The 17,208-nt window shown below is 39.0% G+C and overlaps 1 protein-coding gene across 1 annotated transcript in view; it reads left to right on the top strand.

Moving 5' to 3' along the window:
- Nucleotides 1-17,208, top strand: part of gbe1a (glucan (1,4-alpha-), branching enzyme 1a) — a 142,739-nt gene that overhangs the window by 116,528 nt on the left and 9,003 nt on the right. Inside the window, exons 13-15 of the mRNA XM_030068349.1 lie at nt 1,659-1,843; nt 4,906-5,036; nt 16,273-16,390. Coding sequence (XP_029924209.1) covers nt 1,659-1,843; nt 4,906-5,036; nt 16,273-16,390 — 434 coding nt within the window. The remainder of the gene's footprint in view (nt 1-1,658; nt 1,844-4,905; nt 5,037-16,272; nt 16,391-17,208) is intronic.

The raw sequence follows: 17,208 nt of genomic DNA, 5'->3' as shown, positions 1-17,208 counted from the left end.
TCATTGCACCTCTAGACGAAGTGATCTTGCAAGATCAGGTGGCTATGTGAGGTTAAGAGATTTGTGGTCAGGGGCTGAAGTGCAGCTTTTGAAACAGCCAAAAGGAACAGCCAGTAGCTCTGGCTGAAAAAAGGACACCACTGGGAGTCCAAAGTATGAAAATCCAAGTCTAACAGCTGCATCAACAGCTGCTGTTCTCAGCTGCTGGTATAATTTTACATAGTTAAGATTATTGTTTGTCGATAGAGTCCAGTTTTGGAATTGCTAAGTGGTTGTCATCACATTAGGCTGTTGTTATCAATGTTGAAGGTGAGATAAGACATTACTGGGTGAAATGTTTGTGCAATATCAAAGTACTGTTCTCTGTGTGGACGGTAGATGAGTATAGGCCTGATCAATGGGTTTCTGTAACATCAGAACTTACTGTTAAATTTAAAAAAAAAAAAAAAAAAAAAAAAAAAAAAAGGCTGTGATCAGAGGTGCCCAGTTTATAACCCCAATGGCAGCTGGTGTTACCAGCTCTCACTGATAATGCCCCCCCTCCCTCATCCCACACCACCAACTTCAAAGGTCCACTCCTACATAGGCACTCACACTATGTAGCAGAATGGATAGTTACATCAGATCCATCAGATACTGCGCTCTGGTAAATGTGGTAAATGGTCATCAGTATTCTTCCTCTCCTTCCTCCGTACATGTTTCGAAAATGTCTGGATGTGAAATTTAAGCAGCATAAATTTCTCTCCACAAAGCAAAGTTCAAGTAAGAGCTATGGGACTGAAAGTTCTCTTTCTCTGACTTAAATTCGGGAGAAATGTTTTATTTCTTTTTCTTTTTTTAACTTGTGATTTAACCTTTATTTAAAGAACAGAATCCTTCTGAAAGTCAGATTTTTTTTCTCAGAAAATACCAGAATACTAAGTTCAAGAGAGAAAAAAAAGGCGACTAAAAAGGAATGCAAATTAATGGTCTCAAAAAGTGAGCAGGCTTGCCTTTCATTTGCCTCTTACAGTCTTCTGCTCTCGTCTCCCTATCATTAATTTTCAGCCCAAACACTGATACAGAGATGAGTAATACATCTTAGTATAGAGGGATAGTGTCCAGTGGTTTGAGAATGACCCACATGTGCAGTATCAAATATGTACAGCATGTGAACTTTTTTGATCAAATGGGAACATCACTTAATCAAAGGATTAATTCCCATAGCATTAAATGAAAAAGTATGATTTTTAATCATTAGTATCTCCCAGTTATACATCCCTTTTTAATGCCATTCTCATAGATAAACTGGAATGCTCACTTTAAATAGTAACGTGGCAGCATTTTTGCTCACCCTAATAGAGTTTGAGCAGAATTAAATGATAGTAGCTAGGCATTTATTATTCCACTATTAAAAAACAACATATTATCACATAGGCTACCATTACTTGCCAAATAATTCTGTAATAATCACTGTGATAAGTTGTGAAGGTCAGGCTTTGTGTATCGATAAAATGCCTAAAATATGCCAGCCAATTGCATGTATTTAAGTGTGCTTGTTTTCATGTGGTGCACATTCAGTAGTCTGTAAGTGCAGCCATTTCATCTAATGCCTATTTCTTCCATGCTTTGTCAGGCGTGAGGTCCCAATATGTCTTTTGCTCTCTCTCACCCTTTAGGTAATGAATTTGGTCACCCTGAGTGGCTGGACTTTCCTCGCAAAGGCAACAACGAGAGCTATGCGTACGCCAGACGTCAGTATAACTTAGTGGACACGGAGCACCTCAGATACAGACAGCTGTACAACTTCGACAGAGATATGAACCGCACTGAAGACAAGTACGGCTGGCTTTCAGCAGCACCAGTAAGATAAACACACATTCACACCAGGTGAATGTGTCCATGCTCACTTATCCACAAACATGTTCAACACACAGAAGAACAGAAAGAAAAAAAATCCTGACATTTCCTGTTAAAGTTGTGTTTAAGGTTAGTTGGGACTGTTATCTATATTAGGATATTAGCCCCAAAGACGCATTAAGGCTCATTTAGGGTCCCTTTAAGTACAAAAATAAATACATTCATTTCAAATGATGTAACCGTCACTGCCCGCTTACTTTCATGTGTCTTTTATGTTGGCATGGATGTTAAGAAATAAATCCACTAGAGGCCAGCTTAGAGTCAAACGTGTTGGACAACAACAAACATGGCGATGGTGGAGGAGATCGTAATAATGAACCTGCAGCGTTGTAGACTGCAGCGGTCTGTGAGGTCATTAAGTACATCACGACAGGAGGACGGGGAATTATTTTCTGTAATATTATCGTTGAGAGAATTTTCTTCCTTGTGTCTTGCTCAAAGACCAATGTCGCTTGAACTTGGGCTACACTGCCCCCATGATTTCCAGTGGTACTGCTCCATTTTGTCTATTTCTGTAAGATTTCTAAAAATGTGAACAAATACACTCCTGATCAAAATTTTAAGACCAGTTGAAAAATTGCAAGAATTTACATTTTGCGCTGTTGGATCTTAAGAAGGTTCTAAGTAGAGCTTCAAAATGCAAAAAGAAGAAATGGGAGTGAGACACAAAAAAAAAAAAAAAAAAATGAGTAAGCAGTTTATTGCAAACAACCATTAAACTGAAATAGGCTGTTCATCGGCTGATCAAAAGTTTAAGACCACAGCCTTTAAAAGTCCAAATCTTGGCAAAAATGTGGATTCAGTGTCATTTTCTGTCAGGCATCCACACTGTCTGTATGTAACGCTGACTATAAATGAACCTTTAGGAACATTTAGAAAGCAATCAATAATACTTTAATAATAATTGATAATGATGCGTAATAAAGGTGTCATGGAGCTACAATGAGTCAAAGTGATGTGGGTACGGCCCATTCAAAAAATCTTGGTGCCCTTCTACCAAGATGAAGGGAACAAAAAAATCTTCCTTCTGTGCTTTGTCTTTTGTGTCAGTCTATCATAAAAATACTATTTTGATAGAATATTTAAATAGTTTTTTTCAAAATTGTCATTTGGCCAGGCACTTGGATAGGAGAGGAGTGATAAAAGCCTGTATTGAAGGCCCTTCCTGTCGGGGCAAACATACAAATTGGGCTCATCACAACTTTACTCTTTCGATTTTCAGCTGCCGTCCTGAGTATGCTTTTGTTTTGTGGCAGGAGGATTAAAAGCCTATAGGTGGGCTGAGGGTTGTGGAACAAGCAGAACTAGCAAATTGGCTAAAAGATGTCACAGGCACCTGTCACAACACTGCAGGTGTGCTGGGTGATATGAGATGAATTGGAAGCACACCTTTCTTGAGATTGTCTTCAACTTTTATACCACCTAAGTGACCCAACTGACTTGTCACAATTTTGAGAAAAATATTAAGAAACATCCTTGTTTGGTTTTTGGTTTAGTTTATGTCCCCAGGACCTCTGTCTGAGAGTAGATTTATTGCTCAAGGTGATCAGAAATCCTACTGTGTAGGTAGAAAGATAACAGTGGAGGAAATGAAATGATCAGAATCTTCATTATTTATCATTCTTCTGGTCTCATAGTTCTTTCAGGGAGTAAAATGTTTGTACAAGAAAAGTAAAGTAAAAGTTGGTGTTTTCAGCCACACCAGAAAAGGTAAAGCAGTCAGCTGGGGCTTCATTGAGATGCTAATGTGAGATGCTAATGCAATTTTTGTTTTGTTTAACTAATTCAGATGTGTTTATTTCAATATTTTTAAGTTAATAAGAATAAGCAACAATAAGAGAATAAGCAACAGATTACCATAAGATCAAAAGAAAAAGGTTACTCCCAAATTGAACCATTTTTTCTATCTGCAGGAGAAATACCGTAGAAAATGGTGCCGAAATGATACTAAAAAAGAGATCAAAAATATATTTTTAATAGTAACCTCCCCTTAAAAATTGCCCTGATAATAAACATAACCAGGGGGCGTCCTGATGGCTTACCTGGTCTTTGCAGCGGCGACCTGGGTTCAATTGCAGACGAAGCCTTTTGCTGCATGTCATCTCCCTTTCTCAGTGTCAAATACAGCATAAATGCAATAAATAAATAAATAAATAAAATAAAATAAAATAACCACACACCACTAGAAGTAGTATAGTGATCATTCCTTTTTATTTTTTTTCTTCACAGAAAAACAAAACAAAGCAAAACAAAACATAGGCTATGAGATATGGCATAACAAATCCAAGTGGTTATTCGCTTTTATGAACCTACCTTCAATATTCAGCATCACAACAATTGCTGTATATCTGACCTTAGTGGGTCCAGTAATAAATTCAGATCTATCTGAGTTTGCTATTTTTTTTTTTTTTTAATTGCAGGTACTGCTGTGTATGAAAGGCATAACAGTAAAAAAAAAAAAAAAAAAAATCTCACTATGCATGAATAAATAAATCAAAGCAATAAAAGCTAGTTCACAAATCACTCCATGCCAACTGGATGTAGTGTAAAACAATATGTTAAAGGCAAAACCTCTTCTTTATAGAGGAAGTGCTTTGTGAGTAGTTGTGCTTTGTGAGTGATCCTTCTCATCACCTTGCACAATGTGCATGAAGCTAAAAGTAAAAAATGACTCAGTCCATGCTGCTTCTCTCCCTCCTCCTCCTCTTTCCTTGTTCATCTCACAGCAGGATGATCATCTACCCTGTGCAGTATGATGAAGAGTGCAAGAGAGAGAGAGAAAAAGAGAGAGAGAGAGAAAAATAATGAACCAATCTGGACATAAAAAAAATAATATCTATCTTTGAGAAATACCAGTTTAAACCTTTTTACTCCAAAAAATGCACCTTACTGAAAAATGACCTGGATCTACGACTAAACACTGTACTTCAAAAAATGAAATGTGGAAAAATACAGCAATTTGCAACCATCTCGCTCTGTATTATCACTGAATTTTCTTCTTTGTAGGCTGTGGTGACAACTGCTGATGAGAGGGACAAAGTGATAGCATTCGACAGAGCCAACGTGGTGTTTGTTTTCAACTTCCACCCGAGCAACAGCTACACCAGCTACCGTGTGGCGACACCTACACCTGGGAAGTATCCTTTGCCTTTAACATGCGTTTTCTGGCTTTTCCTTGTAATGGAGAGAAAAGGAGCATGACCAAATGAAGCACTACAGTATTAGACAGAAGCCACAGAAATTATCTAAACTGACATTATCTAAATGTCATAAACTAACAAACTCAGTCCTCTCTACTCTTCTTTTTCTTCCTCCTCTACCACCTCTCCTCCTCCTCGTCTCCCTCCCCCTCATCTCATCTTCTGCTCTCATGCTGCCTGTGGCCCAGCAGCAACAGCAGCAGCAGCAGTTTGTGTTGCCACAAACAGAGAGCAGGCAGGAGAAACCCACCATGACAGGCAGATAACAATGCTGCAACACCACTCTAATTGGCCCGGGGCTTACAGGGAGAGTTCGGTGTTCAGCAGCCTGGTATTTTGGGATGTGAAAGCAGGAGGAGGGTAGGTGGGATGGGGGAAGGCAAGGTGGAGAGAGGAAAAGGCAAGAACTGTCAGTTTTGATTATGGATGAGTTGTGCGATGAGTTGAGCTAGGACACGTTATTGGGGAGGTGGAAAGAATTGTGTGTGTGTTTGTGTTTGTGTGCGCACACACGCATGCATAGCAGTGTGTGGGTTGTGTGTGCATCTGTGTTTGTGTGTCCCGCTGCTGCACAAATCTGCAATTAGGAGAGACTGAAGATGTTTTAGCGCAGAGATGAGCAAAGGAGATGTGTATACAATATACAAACGCATCAAGTATGACAGGTAGTTCACGTGCCAGGACCAGAGATGGAAGTAACTAATTTCTTTTTTTTTTGAGTTTGAGTATTGTGCTTCACTACATTTCAAATCATATCCATTACAGAGAACAAATGATCAGTGAAAGACTGTGGACCCTTTCACAATAAAAGCTCAGTCAGCAAGGATGAGGAGAGGAACCTGATTTTACATTGTTGGTTCTACTTTTTGTCATTTCCAAATTTCCAAATAAAAGCTGCACAATAAAAAACTGCAGATGGTTGACGGAAGTGAGGACCATTTAGACTCAACTGGAAAAAATGTAGAATAGGTGTCGGCAAAAAGAGGGAATAATAATCAGTGAGTTGGCCTGACGATGAGAGCCATGTGGACTCAACAATCATATTGTGTGCTTATTCCACATGTGTCGGTTGAGTCTACAGGGTCCTCACTTCCATAAACCCTCAGCTGTTTTGCAGAATGCCCCTTTAAAAGAATCTAGTTTGAACCGTGTACTCTCACGCTGTTCTCACCTTATAACTATAAGATCACACCTGACACAGTTATTGTTTTGAAAAAGTAAAATATAAGTCAGTAAAATATCAGTAAAGTAACAGTACTTCTAGTTGAGTAGCAGTTTGTAGTACTCTTTACACCACTGGCCAGTACTACTCGTTGTGTTTGGGTGAGCACTAATGCTGAAGCCTTACTTGGATGTCATAGGAGAAAGGGATTTGTCGAGAATGGGTGTGTCAGTTGATTTAGGCCCTTGACAAATGCACTAATTACAACTGCTCTCATCTACACTACACTAAGTATCCTTATACCTAGTTAACAGCAATTGAATCCATTACTGGTCTCAACAGCAGTTTGTGGGATGGTTGACCCTCCTGGCTTGAAAAGGCCCGTTAAACAACTCAGAAACCAAGGCCATGTTCACACAAAGCTGGGTAAATTTGAAAGTACTTTTTTTTTTTTTATCCTTTTTGACCTTCTGTCCACACTGGACCTCCAAACTACCTGCAAAAATGGGGCTTTTCAAAAACACTCTCCAAAACAGAAAACAGGGCTTTTTAAAAATGCTTTTGTAGGATGTGATGTAGGCCATGGTCTTGCACTGAGTGTGTACAATACCATGCCTGCACATGCTCGATAAGGAATTTCAAACATTTAGTGGTGTTTCAGTGTTCAGTGCGGATGGTGGGTACCATTAACCACAGACTAAAGGGACTCCTATACTTTCTGAATGATCCTTTGGCGAGGGCAGCATAAATTTGTGATGTAAGAATTGTGATTTGAATCAGTGTGCCCTGGGGCATGGCAATTGTCAAACCCCAACTGCCATCTGAAATTAACAACTGATATGATAACTTTATGAAAGATTGTGCTTCTCTTGTTAGCTCCTCTAGTCAGCATCTGCAAACTAGCAAACCCCTCATAGTTAAGTCTAGTTTAATTGGGGACAAAAAGTGGGTTTTGATAACTTTAAATGGCTAATATAGGCTGAAACATAAGAGATTTTTTCATTGTTGGTCCTTGCTGTTCAAGTTCTGTGGAACTGGCCCACTCAGCGGTTCAGAACTATATCAGCAAACAATGAGCCTAATTATGTTGCACAATAATAAACAAGAGCTGATACTGGTGTTTGACTGGCTGTGGGAAACACATGCCCTCTCAGTGATAAGGATTGTTCTGTGGTCCCAGAACCAGTGTTGACTTGGGCAAAATTGACAGCTCAGTCTCGAAAATAAGCTTCTGGTCTAGTGTTTCTCACCCAGTGATAAGCTTATTACATAGCCCATGGGTGCTCACTCTTCTGTTGTGCTTTTATTTGACTCATCCCATTTGTCGTCACCTCAGAGTTTGTTGGGGATCTGGCAACTCAGATAGTTAGGTGGAGTGAACCCGATGATGGGTACTTCACGTCCCACAGCATAAAGAATGAGGCTTTTGAGTTTGTCAGGGGAGCAAGCATAATTTTATCAGTCTCTTATTATAAATTGTCAGTATCATACATAATACACTGCAGTAATAGTTTACTTAAGCTCTTAAAACGTCATCACTCATTAGAAATTAGGTAGAGAAATAGGTAGAGAAGAAAAGAAAAACATTGTTGTTGAACTTTGAAATATACATATTAATGTAACCACATCCAAGACTGAGAATAGGATATATAATATGCTTAACTCAAAAAGATGAAAAGAAATGTATTTACACTGAAGCTGAAGCCAGGAGGTTGAAGAAAGATGAGGCCCTCAGGGGTTCAAATTTGTTTATTTTTTGAAACATTCAGATACATTTGCAACTTGCAGGACACATGAAACCTTCACATTTTATCCTTCGTCTTTCATGTACTTCAAATTTGAAAAGGATTTTTTTTTTTTTTTTTTTTTTTTTGTAATTTCACATCATTTTTCCATGTTCAGTTGCAGAGCCCTGACTGTATTTGCACACATGCACAAATACAGACACACACAACGCTATTGGAGGCAGATTAATTGAAAGATAGAGCTGCATTCCTTTTTCATGTGGAAAATGAATTTGTGAAAACCGAGTGGGGACAGAGGCAGTGGGAGTAACAGAATTTTAATGGACTCTCTTACAACCTTGAATGTTTGTGTGTGTGTATATGTGCATGTTTGCATATATACATGTGTGTGTATATAGATAATGTGTTATATATAGAGTATACTGTATAGTGGTATATTCAGCCCACAGTCCTATGTGGAGGATTGTGGTGAAGGCAGTGAGGAGCATTGTCAAATATGACAAGAATAATTTCAGAAATAAGTATCTCATGTAAGTGTTACACTCTAAGAAAAACAGGGCGCAGACACTTCATCGGCTATTTTTCGATATTGTTTCTTCAGCTTTTACAGCATACAATATAAAGTATGCTACAATATATGGTCAAGTCATGCAGTGTTGCTGTTTTTCATTTGGCTTCTTTTTTTTTTTTTTTTTTTGTCCAAATGGCTTGAAATGACCCTATTAAGTTGCCTCTGCCAAGACAAGTCATAGGTTGTCAGAGTTTAGAGTCATCTCTATTTTTCTGGGGAATAAAGTTTCATGATGCTGTCAAAGTCCTAAAGGTCAGCAAAGGTCATTCTCATCAATCACGCCAGAGGCCACATTCAGCCGCCTCCCTGAGATCTGTAACAGCATGACGCAGCTTTAAAACAACAACAACAACAAAAAAAAATACCACATGATCATCTCCTATCTGAGCATGCCCTACTTTTACTACTGAGCATGATTATGGGTCTCAAAATATGTCGAAAATGCAAAAAAGTTGAAAATTTAAAAAAGGGGAAGTGGTTGGCCATGCCCAGCTTACCTTAATTTACCATAAACACACAAAATTCTCAATCAAATGTCTGTAATTTACTGTTGTTCAATGGCTGATCTGTGAGTGAGAAAATAGCATCTCTAATATTGCATGTGTATACATAGTGATATATTTGTAATGCAATTTTAATTCACCCTGAAAATGTGGTTCTTGACCCGACCACAGAAAGTAAAGATGTGTCAGCGGGCAAACTGTGTATTCTGACGATGCCGGGTCATTTTAAGATGAGATCCTTGCTCATGAAAGTGATCCATGCTTTTCTAACTATCTCAAACGGCATCACGATTTCAAATGATGTCAAGTGCTGGAGAAAAAAGAGGGAAAAGATGGAGAAGGGGTTGCATAGGGGAGTTGCATCTGTTTCTCCCTAAAAGAGTGTTCCAGGATCCTTTTGGGAAGTGTGAGACGATCAATAACCTGTCAGATAGAAAAGCCTTTTCACTTCTTGGCCCGTCCACCCGCTGCTGCTCAACTTGTCTCAATCCAACCCTCTCCTTGTCTTCACTCTTTCTCGCAAAACTCTTTTTATTACCTTGACTCTATTGACTGCGCCTGCCAAGCTAAAGAAGCACTGTCCCCTCTTACACGGCTCAGACTCTCAATAAAAGGAGGGTCAAGGTGCCAGTGATGCTGACTAGATTCGCTGGTGGAAAAACTAAGAAAAAAAAACATTACAGGGTATACCGTTACTCCTGTGAAACCAAATCTCAGTCTTGAAGAGAAGCATGCAACTATGTGAAAGCAGTTTTTTTTTATACCGCAAGGATTACTAGTTTCTAACATGTAAACAGTTTTGCACATATTTGCAAGTTTTTTTTGCGAGTTTTTATTTTGGTAATGTCTTTAAACATTAAGTAAAATTGTGATTCTCATTCTGCTCAAAAACACCCAATATTCCTACCCAGTTGGAACAATATAAAAAAGGATCATTCATGTTTTGAAAAAGCTTAAAACACATTATTAGTTTTATGAAAAGCTATTAACAGGAATAAAACTGATTTAGCGTACATTACAGAGCCCTGGACTAAGAATAGGCCGAAACAACATGTGCTCGGCTTGTTGTCAGAGCAGCCATACAAAGCTGTTTCACTTCCAAATCATTTGACGATTTATGTTAACAAATAATAACTTCATTAAAAAGGCTACATTAGCCACAAAAATATTTATTTATTCATTATTATTATTATTATTATTATTTTTTATAATTGTTATTCAAACATTTGTAATTAGCTGTTTGCATTGTGAAGAACTAAACTGTACCTCAACTGGATACAGAACACAAAAAACACATTTCAGTAGGCCTAGATGTTAACCATTCAGATTATGTATTTGTTTGGTTGGTTGTTTGTTTATTAATATTTTTAATCAAGCAGATACAAGCATGTAATCTCTGTAATTAAGCGTCACTTTACTCCATGGCTGAGATATGATGGAGATCTGATATTTGGGAGTTTGTTGATCGAACAGAAACAGCCTGAAAGACAACTTCAAACTTTTTTATCAAATGTTAGACAATGAAAAAACAACATTATCAAATATTTGTGCAGAACTGAAAGTAACATTTATGTTCTGGGATAATGAAATATTATTTCAGTTATGTTTTAGGTCCTCATAAAATACCACTTTTTCCTGTTTTCATTTCCATTCCAAGGCCTACTCGTCAAGAATCTTTGTACCTGAAATTTTGATGTCAATTTACATATTGATGCTTTAAGTCATTCTTTAACATCCCAGCTACTCGTCCATGTTAAATAAGTCTTTTAACCAATAATGGATTAGTGGTTTCTTACATGCTGCTCTAAGATCTGCTTTGCGAGTCTAACAGGCAGGAAACCGACCTGATAAATGAGAGTAGTTTTGGATTCTCTCAGTCAGTTTTTGATGTACTGTCAGAGGTGGAAATACTACAGCCGACGCTGTGGAATGGCTGTCAGTTTTGATCGACTCTTGTATGCACATGGGTTGAGTTCAGCAACGGTAAGTTACTGTGTCGAGCCTTGCCAATCACCCTTTTTAAGTGTGTGCACTTGACAGCACTCAGCTAATATCATCCTCAGCTGCACTTAGCTTTTAAGGATTGGTAAATTTTACATGTTGTGAATTACATTGTCAATATTGCATTTTTTTTGCCAGATACTTTATGCATGAAATGAGCCCAATAAACCATGATACCATTTAAAACTGTAATCCCGTGAAAAGCACAGAGATTGCTGCTACTGTTTGCAAATGCCAGTGGTCAAAACAGGGGTCACTGACAAAGTGATAATTTTGACGTTGGGGTTTGATTTATTCAGTGCATTTTTTTTTCCCAGTCCATCTCAAGTTGTGCTTCAATCTAACCAGAAGATAAAGTCCCTAGAGAGATTTTCCCTGAGGATCAGAAACACCCCTCAGCTTGAGTAATTATTAGCTGTCAATCATCTATCACTCACAGTTGTCAGTATGCTCATGGTATCACGTCATTTAGATGATTGATGAATAGTTCTGTTAAAAGAATTGTTGTCTTGGATTTTATTTTTGGCCAAAACACATAACATGGGTGGGTACCCGTTATGACTGGTGCTTCAAAAAGTTAGAAAAGCAGTGCAGCGCACCATGACAGCTTTTCACATGACTGCTCATCTCTACTTCACTGAAAAATTAATCAGTTAAATAACGGCTTTATGAAATAACATCTTATTCAGCCGATTTAATGTGTCTGCTGTTGAAACAGGATGCTGCCTTGGAGCATTGAGAAATGTAACTTTTATCCGTGATGGTTTTATCAGTTGGGCTTTTTATTCATGTTTCCTGGTTCAGCTTTTTAGGGGAGGGACAGGAACGTTTTTAGACAGAAAACAAGGCTTCATTGGTTTACTGACGAACTGAGCTTTTTGCTGAACAGCGTAGTTGAGTTCTTGTAGAGATGGACGGAGCTACACAATGATCTGAGCACTGTTAACGTGGAGAAAATAACTGGACCAGCAGACTGGCTGCAAGATTTGAGACTTCAACAGTGACTTTCATCCTGAAAGGGAAAGAAAAATGACTCATAAATGACACTGAGATTTAAACACTTTGCTGATATTGGAATGACAATCTTATTAAGCAAAATATAGGTTCTCAGCAACTTCCATGAAAGAGAACCAGGGACCGGACTCACAAAAGCTACTTTTTTCTTACTTTTAATAATGGCATTCTTGAAATGAAAGTTTTTTTTTTTTTTTTTTTCTTACCTTTAGGACAACCTTAACTTGTCTCAAAATTCCTACAATGAAAAGGCAAGGCACGAATTTTACTAAAAGTCTTCACAGGTTTTATTACACCTAACATCAATATTAACATTTATTTTTTTGCATGGTGCCTCATGTCTACTGAAAATAAGCTGGCAATTTAATATACCATATTCCATATACTAACCCACCGTTGGAACCATATTAATGGGGTGGGGAGAAAACCTGAGAATTTTGAAGGTTTACTTTCAAATAAATGTCTTTGTTCCATCTCATAAAATAGAGGAGAAGCCTCTTACCCTTTTTCTCTTTATAAATGCACACACACATGCAAATAAATATACATGCAGGGGTCTCTGACTATTATGCACCTCTGCAACACAATTAGCATATCATTAGTTAAACCTGTGCATCCATAGAGTTCTTATCATTTGCTTTGAGAGAGGGGGGCTAAGAACAAAGCTCAGAGAAGAATATAGCATGAAGGGGGGTTTCTAGTCAAGTCAGCAAACAGAAGAAAACGTTCTCTCAAGAGGAGAGATGATCAGCGGAAACTAAGACACCTGATTCTCCTCCATCAGTGGGACAAAGAACATTTTAGCTGAAGGCCCTTGCCTCTCTTTGCATTACCCTTCAATTTTTTCGAGTTCCTTCTGTCAATCACCTCTGTATCTCTGTTAAACCGCAAAGACAGAGTATCCATAGTTGGCGCATTAAAATGTATGGGAGGCCGCTCAAAGCTACACTAATAATATAATGCCGGTAATTGACTGGAAACGGTACGCAGCAGGAACAGCTAGAGAACTAGTCCAAACAAAACAGTGTTTGGGCAATTAAACGAGCACCAATTCAGTGAGATTATGTCAGTGTTTCACCATTAGCCTGTGCTTTAATACCTCGCAGCTTCCACTACAGCTCAAATTTGCATTTAAAACCCACTGAATATGACATTTTTTGCCAGATTTTTTTTCAGTTTGTGTGGACAGGGATTCCAAACTTGCAAACTTAATGGTAAAAGCTCAATTTATACTCTTAATTCATAATTTCTGTCAAGGTAATGGTTGAAAGTGAAGGTGTGGGTAAATTGGAATTAATGTTAGACAGTGAAGAATAACACAAGACTTGTTAATGGTAGAAATATAAGAAATGATAAGGGAAAATACCCATGGGAAGAGCAAGGTCAGAGCGTTCTCTCAAATGTGCACTCAACAAAACATAGTCAAGGTAAAAGAAAAATGGTGCTTGAAGACAATCCACTTGTTAATGGTAGGGGTGCACCCTATCTGTGACAGTGTGAATCCCACATTTCCCAAAACCACACCTTGCAAAGCATCTAGATGAACGATCCGTGATTTCTTCTCAAAAACAAAACACTTCCTGCAGGAAACAACCTCTTGTTTTTTGTAGTGGACTCAAAAGACTAGAGATAAACAAATTACACACACACACACACACACACACACACGCATGCTCTATCCATATATTGCTTTTCATTTTGTAAGTCCAACATGTTCGTTTGAATTTTTTTATGTGAAAATATTGCAGGAACATTGTAAAAGTGGAAGGATAATTATGTCTTCCTCAAAAGGCTCATACTATGGGCTTTTTTTTCCCTGACAGAGCTCTCGTGTCTCCTTTGATCCACATGATTAGACATGACCTAGACATTTCAAGCTACAAGTCTCACTCCATGAATATATAGTGTTCAGGCTGTGTGTCTACACATGTGTATGTGTTCACTCTCAGTCTGCTGAAATCCCTAGAATTTCTTGTCTAAAAACAAAACCTGACTAACATCAGTGCTATAAACCTTATACAAAATACACCAAGAAGATTTGATGTATTTCACTATTATCTGTCTATTCTTTAGGGCTAATAATATGTCATTATATTTGAATGTGCATAATCATAATGTAGGCTGCAAATGATAAAATATTTAGAGAGTCTAACTGGCAACTTGACTCCATATGGCTAAATAAATATAAAAAAGTTCGCTTTATTTCCATTGTCAACAGTTCATCATACATTTTACCAAGAATAAATAGTCTGAGCGTCAGCAAACGAGACACAAGGTGTAGCAGTTCTCAGCACCAAGAATACAAAAATAAAACCTGTCGTCAATGAATTGTTGATGAATGCAAGAAGAATTACATTCAACTAAACTTCCAGACACTCAGCTTCCTGATTCTGTCCTGTTTAATCTTTTAAATCTAAATTAAAAACAAGGACTTGCTTTTAATTGATTTAATTGTGGAACTATATTTATTGTATTATGCTATTTTAATAAATTTGTGTTATGATTGTGATTTTATTTTTAGTATAATTTTTTCGTTCATCTTGGCTTTTGTACAGCACATTAATAATATTTTATATCGTATCTGAAAATATATAGGTCCTGGAAATATAAATTGATATACAATCTATTTATCAAATCACTGACAACAATAAATAAATCATTAGTTTTCATCACTGTAATATAAGAGTATTAGAGTATAATTATTACTTTGATTTATAAAACGGCAGCACAGCCAGGGGGTCAAAGCCAGTCTTGATGCTGCAGGTTCTTGGGAAGCTGCCATTGGACACAGTGCATTGCAGCTGGTGCAGCAGGACTGGCTGATTTTAAAGGAAGCTCACTTATTGCAAAATGGAAAGGTCTGAGACCCAGTGGCTTCACTGTAGCATGGCTGTTTCACTCGAGTATGATGATTTTTAAGATGCACTGTGAGTGATAACTTACAAAAACATGTATTCAGTTATCAGACACTAATGGCCACGCTTTGCACCTGACATGTATTTATGATAGCCTGTCAGTACACACCACTTAACACCACCTAATATATTGCACATACAAATACACCTATAAAAGGTGAGTGTTAAGCCAGGCACGCTCCTTTATCGACCTGCGCAATCTGCCTGAAAGTGCATTGACCATGGTAGCCCAGTGGGACTGGAGAGTCAATATACACCAACAGAAGCGATGCTTGATTGATCGCCTGCTACCCTACTCTCTCTCTCACCTTCTCCTTCTCCTCCACCTCATCATGCCCTTCTTCCATGCCACATCTTCCTCCTCCCTCCAGTCTCTATTTCTGTGCCAGTCAGTTCAAACCTCTGAGTGCCATCTCACTGTCAGCACCTCATCCTATCTGCAAGGCCCCCCTTATTTTGCCCCCCCCCTTATGTTGCAGCTTCCCCAGATGTTCAGTGTAAGCAACTGCTGTGCTGGTAGGATTGCACCTGTATTTAAGGAGAGTGGAAGGCACAGGGAATTACTGTGGGGTGTTGATAGTTAAACATTTGCCATTTGAATACCAATGAGTCATATGCAGCTCTCACCTGCTCATTATTTTATCTTTCGGGAACAGAATGGTGTGTATGTGTTTCAATGGAACTAGGGTAGGAATTGTGGTTCACAGTGAACTCCCATCTGGAGCCTTTATTAGGGGCCATATTTTAATGAGCCAAACACAGAAAGCGCGAGAGGAAGAGAGGTCAGCTTTAAACACAGTGATTAGCAGTTCAAAGAGAACAACTGGGGCTTCATCTATCCTCTCCTCCTCTTGGCCATCCCTCCCCTAACACTCATTTCTCTCATCTTCAAACGGCCCGGGTGCAGAGTGGAGGGTGAGGGATGGCCTCTCCTGGGTCGACCCACAGGGAGCATTGATGGCAGGAGGATGGAGGGCTGGAGGGCAGCTTTGTTGCCTGCCTGGCCTCTCCCCTTGCTGGGCAGTGATTAAATCGAGGCCCTGGTGTGAGGCCTTCTGCTGGGGCAGCAGTGGGCTTCTACCCCTGGTGGGCGTGGATGTGTTCCTGAGTGTAGATGTGGTGCCTGTTATTTGTTTTCAGAATTTATGCTGTTTTCCCTGACAGTGTTTTTTTTTTCTATCATGGTTCAAATTCATCTCTCATGGGTATTTCATACCTTGTCCATCTCTTTAAGTTGTCACTCTTAACCTGCTGGACACCAGATACAAGATCAAGTTGGATTCTGATGCACTGCAATATGGCGGCCATGGGAGGCTGGATCTGGACACTGAGTTCTTTGCAGAGCCCGTGGCCTTCAAGAATAAGACGCAGTCAATCGAGGTGAGGGGGAATCTCAAGTACCCCTTTTACACTGACCTAAAATCCCATCATCATTCAGGACTTGAGCTCAGTGTAAAGGGGTTAAACTGGCATTTCAGTCCTGCGTTCTGAACCGTACAACAGTCTCAGGTAATTATCGGCCTCTGCTCTGACTGGCCGATTGAGGTCAACAAACAGGTTGCCCTCAAATTTGTGGCCCTTGTAAGACAGGATGATACAGGGCATGCTCTACATTTTAGGTAGGCGAGCTTACCCTTGCGTAACTTTAACCTACAGATGGTGACAAATTGATTTGGGTGTTTGACCACAGCAAACCATGAACTTCAGTGCTCCTTGGCATAGAATATACAAGTCTCTGGAACTCTACTGCAGGGATGGAGCACCATTCTTCCAAAAGATTTTCCCTCATTTGGTGTTTTGATGATGGTGATGGAGAGTTTTGTTTCAAATGTCGGTCCAAAATCTCCAGTAGGTGTTCAGCTGGGTTGAGATCTGATTCTGGTGACTGCGAAAGCCATGGTATATGATTTACATGTGCCTTGTGGATGGAGGTGATGTCATCCTAGAAGTGATCACTCCCATCAGAATAGAGATGCTTCATCATAGCATAAAGGTGATCACTCTGAATAACTATGTATTGATTTTCAGTGAGCCCTCCCTCTAAGCGGACTAGTGGAGTGAAATCATGCCAGGAGAATGACCCCACAGCAGAACAGAGCTAGCAGACCCCCCTCACTGTAGAGGTCCAGCATCCAGGTGCATGCCACACACGCATACTGGTCCATAATATGGTGAAGGATGACTCATCTGACCACACC

Source organism: Myripristis murdjan, chromosome 14 (genome assembly GCF_902150065.1).
Source record: "Myripristis murdjan chromosome 14, fMyrMur1.1, whole genome shotgun sequence".
In the NCBI taxonomy this organism is placed as follows: Eukaryota; Metazoa; Chordata; class Actinopteri; order Holocentriformes; family Holocentridae; genus Myripristis; species Myripristis murdjan.
The sequence above is the reverse complement of the archived record's forward strand: the minus strand, read 5'-3'. Positions and strand labels throughout refer to the sequence as shown.